This window comes from Haliotis rufescens, unplaced genomic scaffold (assembly GCF_023055435.1).
Source record: "Haliotis rufescens isolate VD_foot unplaced genomic scaffold, xgHalRufe1.0.p SCAF_6, whole genome shotgun sequence".
In the NCBI taxonomy this organism is placed as follows: Eukaryota; Metazoa; Mollusca; class Gastropoda; order Lepetellida; family Haliotidae; genus Haliotis; species Haliotis rufescens.
Genome location: NW_025964334.1, coordinates 41,131,438 through 41,139,612, shown reverse-complemented (window position 1 = coordinate 41,139,612; position 8,175 = coordinate 41,131,438). Strand labels below are relative to the sequence as shown.

The 8,175-nt window shown below is 39.7% G+C and overlaps 2 protein-coding genes across 2 annotated transcripts; one reads left to right on the top strand and one right to left on the bottom strand.

The window, feature by feature from the left end:
* Positions 1-2,298: 2,298 nt before the first annotated feature.
* LOC124110753 lies at positions 2,299-4,649 on the top strand. The gene is made up of 3 exons (XM_046470136.2): positions 2,299-2,738; positions 2,977-3,137; positions 3,455-4,649. The coding sequence occupies exons 1-3, from the start codon at positions 2,481-2,483 to the stop codon at positions 3,579-3,581; spliced, it is 546 nt and encodes a 181-aa protein (XP_046326092.1). The 5' UTR covers positions 2,299-2,480; the 3' UTR covers positions 3,582-4,649.
* A 16-nt stretch (positions 4,650-4,665) lies between these two features.
* On the bottom strand, positions 4,666-6,979 carry LOC124110752. Its single transcript, XM_046470135.2, has 2 exons — positions 6,602-6,979; positions 4,666-6,191 (listed from the first exon to the last, which is right to left on the bottom strand). Exons 1-2 carry the CDS (start codon positions 6,955-6,957, stop codon positions 5,906-5,908), a joined length of 642 nt encoding a protein of 213 aa, XP_046326091.1. The 5' UTR covers positions 6,958-6,979; the 3' UTR covers positions 4,666-5,905.
* Positions 6,980-8,175: the final 1,196 nt, after the last annotated feature.

Here is an 8,175-nt window from a genome sequence, read left to right as displayed (position 1 = left end):
AAGGGGGATATCGCCGGAAATGACTCAACCAGAGATCTACAGATTCCTTCAGATCCTACCGAATTTGCCTGCCCAGTGGACAACGATTTAGATCTTCAGAAGATCAACGCTACAACCACATTGAATCCCGTCGAACTAGCCTGTCTCACAGACATCGACCCAAGACTACCCAAGTTCAGCACTCCCCCTATTCCGGGACCAGTCGGAGGTTGTCTTATGCAGTACTCAGACAACTGGGAAGCCATCACAGACGATTCATGGCTGCTCGAAGTAGTAAGAATTGGCTACAAACTTCACTTCTTAAAACGACCAAGACTAGTCATCCATCCCACTGGACCCCGATTCCATCTATCAGGACGAAAGTTAATTGCAGCAGAAGTGGCCATACCAAAGCAACTTGCAAAGAGAGCTATCGGCATCTTAAAGGAGTCAGACACCACTCACGGATTCTACTCCCCAGTATTCCCGGTAACAAGAAGAATTCTTCAGAGATGCGATTAATCATAGATCTAAAAGTCCTAAACAAAGATTATCTGGAAAAGACTCCTAAGTTCCTGATGGAATCTATCAAGAAGTTGAAGAATAGCTTAAGGAAAGCAGATTGGATGACAAGCATAGACCTCTAAGACGCCTATCTTCGCGTTCCCATCCATCCAAGTCATCGTCGTTATCTGCGCTTCGCAATCAACGGTCAGAGATACCAGTTCAGGGTACTTCCATTCGGCATATCCATCACCCCATGGTTATTCACCAGGATCACCAATCCCATCATCGGATTCACCCATATAAAGCTCATAAGGTTACACGGATATATAGACGACTTCCTATCGGCCGATCAGGACAAATCGCAAATCAGATTAAATACAGTGTGCCTTATTCAACTACTAACACACTAAGGTTTCCTGGTTCACTCTAAAAAATCAGAATTAGTACCCACACAGGACATCACCTACGTAGGCGCAATATTTCTACTCAACAAAGGCATAGTAGGCCCTCCAGAGGACAGATATTCAAGAGTAGAAGACATGATATCAAGCGCACTCGATCAGCCCATCAAATCAAGACGCTGGTGGATGTCTTGCCTCGGCACACTCACCTCTATCCAAGATCTAACATACAGAGGCAGACTACAGTTACGTCCCCTGCAAAATTGGATGAATACCACCAAAAATCTAGAGCTGGAAGCCTTAATCCAACCCCCACAAGTTCGAATCTCCGAACTTCATTGGTGGCTGACTCGTCAAAATGTCATGACCGGTATCCCACTCTCATACCTACATCAACTCTACACAGATGCGTCAGGAGAGGGTTGGGGTGCCCATATGGACGATGTTACAATACAGGGAAAATGGTCCACCCAAGAAAAGGAGTTACACATCAACTGCCTAGAAATGAGAGCGATATATCTAGTTCTAGAAGCATGGCAAGATTGTCTGCACCACTCGTCAGTAAAGATTGCTACAGACAACTCGACCGTGGTTGCTTTACTACAGCAGGGGGGTACACAAAGTGTCAGCCTTTGTTGTAGGAGGCTACATGTTTATTTGCCTTGGTAGACTCAGTGAGTTGCAGGATCGAAGCAAGACATATACCGGGCAAGTTAAATATCCTAGCAGATAACCTTTCCCAGAAAAACAAGATAGTACCCACGGAATAGTCACTACATCCCGAAATATCCAAATGGATAACCTTCCTATGGGATACTCCAAAGCTAGATCTATTCGCCACATGTCTCAACAACAAAGTACCAGTCTACGTCAGCCCTGTACCAGACCCGCTAGCTCTCCAGGTCGACGCTCTATCTATTAACTGGGAGAGAATGTTCGCTTTACGCATTTCCTCCATGGGCTCTTCTAGACAGAGTTCTGAAGAAAATAGAAGAGATAGACTGCGTCATAATTCTCATAGCCCCGGCATGGCCACACAGGGCTTGGTTTCCAAGGTTACTACACCTCCTAGTTGAAGAACTTCTGAAACTCCCGGCACGTCACGATTTACTGAGACAACCGAAAACGGACATATTTTACGTCCGCCTCGACAATCTCCACCTTCATGCATGGAAGTTATCCCGAATAAGATGCAAGCCGCCAGTTACTCTAAATCAGCTGTAAGAAGAGTGGCAAGCTCATGGAGACCAGCATCTTCTGTCCTATACAATAACAGATGGGCGAAGTTCGTCGAGTGGAGAATAAGAAATTATTTAGACGTAGAGATAATGATACCTATAGTTGCTGAATAGTTGCTGAATTCTTGCTCTATCTCAGAAACGACAAGAAGTTGCGACATGGCACTATCGAAGTCTATAGATCCGCCCTGGCATCAATATTACAACACGATGGCCTATCTATTCGACTTTCCAAAAAGTCAAGTTCAATGAGAGTTATCCGTCTTGAGTTGGAACTCTTTAATTGGTTGGATGAACATCCGCCGAGTACTGTCAACTTCCGTCGAAAATAGCCCGCTGCTTCGAAGCTGTCAAAATGGGGAAGCAATACTGCTGTATTTGTAGCAATTTTAGGGGAAAGATAGTCGGTGAAAGAATAGTATCTCTACACGTCATTCCAGTAAGCAAGTCCCTACGACAAGCGTGGATAAGGCGACTTCGGTTAGTGAGAAAAGACCTCACAGTGACCAAGCACACGGAAATATGCTCAGAACATTTCGTGGGTGGTAACGGTCCAGGCACAGGGCATGATGTTCCATCGATTTTTCCGAAGAAAAATTACAGTACTTGCACAGTGAGTTATGTTGATTCTTATAAGATTTCTGCTATTGTTGGTGTATTTAATGTGTTTTATCGTTTGTGAATGTTATGTGATTGTGAAAAAGTGCTAGGATTAAAACTTGAAATGAAAAAAAACAACAAAAACGTTTCAAGTTGTGTTGATCTTAAAATTCTATGTATCCTCTCTTTCATCTTATTTGTTAGAATAAATAGAAAAAAATGTCTCAGTGTCTGTTGATAATTTGTTGCAGGTGTCTGATGCTGACTTTGTTGATACCCCTAAGCCAAATGAAAGCCCATTCAAGCAGGCCTGTGACCCTGAATCTCCCAAAGTGACTTTGCAGATACATGGAGGGACTCCTCAGTCTGATGAAATTGAACATAATTCCACAACATTCAGTCAAGGTGCCAGGTACAGCGGGAACATAAGTTTTTTCTCTTTTTTGAATTTGTTGATTATTATGAGAAGTTATGCTTAACAAGACAAAATATAAAAATCATGGTGTAGTCTCTCTTACTTACAGAACAATAAAATATAAAGAGCATAAAATATATATATAGAACATAAAATATAATAGAGCATTGACCAATAAACTTGATAATTCACTTCTTATATTAGCTTTTGTATTAACAGATTTATGTTATTTTAATTTTAATTCCTTTAACCTCAAAATATCGGAAAAAAACTATTTATTTAATGTGATGGAAAGCTATTTATTATTTTGACAGATCCTATGACGTTGCATCAATTATGCTGCATGACTACTGTGAGGCTGTGTGTGAAGACGACATCAGTTGCATAAGATATGGATCATCGCAAACAGAAATGGTGGAAGTTAGAAGCATGTCTACCTAAACTGACGATGTAATGTTCCAGTGTTTGAATCCTGTGAAAACATACTGTGCAATGACTCAGACTGAGACTGAAAATAAAAAAGTCTTTCGCAATCAAGCCACTCAAGTCATACTTCCTGATTTAACATTTTTTGATGTGAAGAATGATTCAGAATTGGTAACCTATTATACAGGTCTTGTGGATGCAGTAAAGTTTTCATGTTTATTTGACGAGTTTTCTGAGGTTCATGACAGGGACTATCCAACATCCAATATCGGACGCCCTAAATCTTTGTCTTTGATAGACGAGTTCTTTCTAGTGTTGATGCGTCTTAGACTTGGACTCCTGGTTGTTGATTTATCAAAGCGATTTCATATTTCCAGAAGCTGCTGTGCTGATGTCATTAATAGATGGATTGAATCATGGCGGATAAGGGATTTACAATCTCTGACTTGACAACACCAAAAGGTATACTCCTAATAATTCCACCAAAGAAACATAAGAGAAAACAGCTGACTGCTGTAGAAATTGAACAAACTAGGAGAATAGCGAACTTGAGAATCCATGTTGAAAGGCACATGGAACGTTTCAAGAATTTCAGAATTTTGCAGGGTATAATTCCAATTACAATTTCAAAATCTGTAAACAAAATCTGGAAAATCTGTAATGCTTTGACTTCTCTGCTTCCCCCTCTTTATCCTCATGACCAAGAAATTGATGACAATTACTTCTTTGATGACAGTTCCTTGCTTGCTCTGTAATTAGTAGGATGAGCATAATCTTATTGCAGCTCCAGATGTGAATGGTCACATGATATTTTCTGCTATATTTAAACTTAATAATCATGGTATCATGATAACAATTTTGTATTGAAAACATTGAGCCAAATAAGTCTAGACAAATAAGTCTATTTTTGTCCAATATGACTATTGACATGACCACCTACTGGTTGTCTATTTTTGTTTTACTTATTGAATCAAAGCATTGATATAAAAATCCTGACTCTTCATATAAGTAGATAAACAATTTCATGTTTTAGCTGTGACAGCAGGATCATAGTCCCATGGTTCTAATTTTTGTAACAATAACTAAAATGAAAGAAATAAACGCTTGATGATTTTCTTTAATCATGTTGTCCATGTTGTCATTTCAAGACGTTACAGAAAATATGTTATGATATGTTATGGCTTAATAGAATGGTTCAAGAAATTACAAGGAGACGAAGATATCATATGTCTAAGTGACATTCTATCTGAATGGTCAGTCGCCGTGGATGCGGCGTTAAGTAACAATTCACCCACTGAATGGTAAGTATCTATGACTATCAAAGAAAGATATGATATGGTATTGAGTGAAACATTGAATTGACTGAGTGAGCATAGAGTAAAACAACTGGTAAGATGGTAGTACAACGGTCAATCTAATACAGTGAAACACCTCGCTGGACACGTAGGGTATATTTTTCAGGAATAATGGCTGACAGATAGAAACTGCGAAGCCTTGTGACCATCTGATGCCACTTGTTCTCGTCAAATGTAATCCTTTCAATAGATATCCCTTTGAGAGTCCACACCACAAAATCACACCAAGTTCTTTTGGTCAAGGCCATCTGTCCTTGTACTTGAAAGTAGTATGCATGGTTTTCTTTTAGAGTCACATTATTGTCCACAATATGGCAGAAGAAATTTGTATTTGATGCAGCCTCTTCTGGTGTAAGATCTCTGAAAACAGATGGACATTTAATCTCTACTAAGCCATGTTGATTACTACATGTACTACAATCTGTGCATGACACAAGTCCATCAGGGCTAGTTGCAAGGTAAGGGTAGTCTGTATTCACAATTAGTCCACACTGAGACATTTCAACTGTGGATGAAGAGCTGCCATTTTGTTGATATACTGCCGCCTTGCTGCCGATTCATGTGAAAGTCCCCATCTGGTATGTCTGTTACCAAATTCGCCCCGATATCCCATTAGGTCACATACAAGTCTATCTGGAGCTGTAGATGTCTGTCGGATAAATACTTTGCCAAACTGTGAACTTGTTATCCTTTCCAATCTGGCTTCCTTCCAAAACTTTGTTTTATGTTGTCCTCTTGTCATTCTCTCTATTGACCTCACATCCTTTTCTGACACTATCATGGAATCAAAATAATTTTGAAAGGTAGTTTGACAGGTTGGCGATTTAATATCAACATAGTCAGGAATACAACGATCAATGCATGGTATTTTTGGAAGTTCTGGCATAGGTTCAGGAGCTTGAGTAACAGTAGTTGTATTAACAACATATCCACATTTACTTTTTGTTTCATGACCAATTAACTTCTTATTAAATCTTGTGAGATTTATTGTTGTGGCATGTTGCTGTTGGGACAAATTGATCTTTTGTTGATTGTTCTATTCTGTATTCCGACAGTACCTTGTGTAGTCCCAGTACCTTTTTGTTGACTCTTCCTGCCACTTGACATCGGGTTCAAGTCATCCGATTTCATTGGATCCAACTTCCTTTTTCTGGGAATTTTCCACTTGCACTCAACTGATGTGCATGAAAGCAAACCATCCTTTTTCTTCTGACTAATGTCTGCAAGGGCATGAAGCAGGGCTGATACATGATTACAAGCCTCCCCGGCACTGCAAAAACAAAATTAGTTATATTTATTAATATTATTTGGACTCTAGCTTTAATATTATGAAATAACAATCAATCCTCAATCATGTTTCCTCTATTTCACCCTAAATAATTATTATTTTTAATGTAATCAGCTAAAGATGTCACATATTAATAAGCAACAATATCAATAATCTGTTTATTTATTTAAATTAACAAAAGTGAATGAGAGGTCCCACAAAGGATGAGATTTTAAAATGTATCAATTACTTTGCTGGTATTTGGAATTAATAATTTACATATCTTTTGATCAAACTTAATATTTGGAACATATTTTCTTTGAAAAGGTTTTTAAACGTTTTGTTTGTAAAAAAAACAGCGATCTAGATATAGATGACACGACTGTAGTTATATAAATGCAAAGTCTACATACCCAGCTGCACAAGTACAATTTGCTGAATGAACACGACCTGTTACTTCTGAGAGACTTGCCCAAACTTCGTGATCGGGGCTTTTCTTAGGATCCGCTGTTGGTAGTGATGGTATGACACGGCATCTGACAAACATATGGTCACAGTCGTGATGGATGTTGTGTAGAGCTACGCCGTGAACATGTCTATCTTGGTAAAACACCACTGCCTTCATTTGTCGTTTAGCCATCATGGGTTTCGTGTCTGAAGTCCTATGGTTGCCAAGTACCATATAATTGTAGATTTCCTTCTCTGAGAATTCCGGCAATGATTCAACAGCATCGTTCCATCCAATCATTAATGTAGTGGGGTCTGGCATTCGATATCCGCTGGGTGTGACGAGCTTCTGTTCCATAGATATAACGCCTTTACTGGGTTGTATACTAAGGTGGTTGCATCCAAACGATGTGCCTTCGCCCCTCTTGCTCGCGCTAAAACTTGTGCTCTTACCCCAGTCACCTTTTGATTTCGTTCCCGTAGGTATTCACGCAATTCTTTTACTGTCATTTGATGGAATTCATCATCAACGTCAATATTGTTATTTGCCGCCATTTTGAAGGTTTACTCGGCGGAACGTGAAAAGGGGACATCACTCTAATTTTCTTTGCAAAGGAAGATAACAACACTTTTCGGAAAGTCGAATAGGTACCCACCCAGTACTGAATCGACTCATGAAGTCTTTTGCACTGGAAGACATAAACACCACGTATATTTCCAAAATGGGATCTATCTGTAGTATTGTCAGCATTGATGAAACCACCTTATGAACCCATGAGTAGCGCAACATTACTATTAGTTTCCAGGAAGACCGCCTTTCTCCTAGCCATGGCCACTGCGGCTCGTGTATCAGAATTACACGCTATTGACATTTCCACTGTTTACTCCTCATGTGTTATAGTGCATTGTAATGTTATATCCAGAATTGAGAGAAGAAATACAGTATGTAATAAGGATTGGATCCAGAAGCAACACATCTAAGGAATGTACAAAATGTAATACTTTTGCTGATGAATAATATCACCGTGTCATACCGCTCGGCGTCAGTTAAGAATAACTATGAACAGTGTCGGAAACTCATCAGAGTAAACTGAGAGGCTTAAGTGCCAGCACATTTCAAAATTGTATGCCCAGTGGAAAAACTGTAGGCAAAAACATTTTAGCTGAAGCAGGGAGACATACTCTTGCAATATAAATTACAAAACACAACCAGTCAACCAGAAGCTTTACTGCCATCACACCGAGTTCCCAGAGACTCTGCGTTGATAGATGAAGCCATCATATATCAAGGACTAAGTGAGTGAATTTGATTTAAGGCCGCTTTTAACTGTATTCCAGTTATATCAAGGCTTATCAGCTTAATGTGGAAGGAATGCCCGAAGTGATGCAGGTCTCAGACGTTTACCATTTCGATGAAACCCACGAGCACGGGTATGGTGCTGACAAACCTAGAAACATAATTGGGACGAACCGGGATTCGAACCCACAATCATATGTTTCTGCAACTCGAATCGCGGCGCCTCAGACGACTGGGCCACCC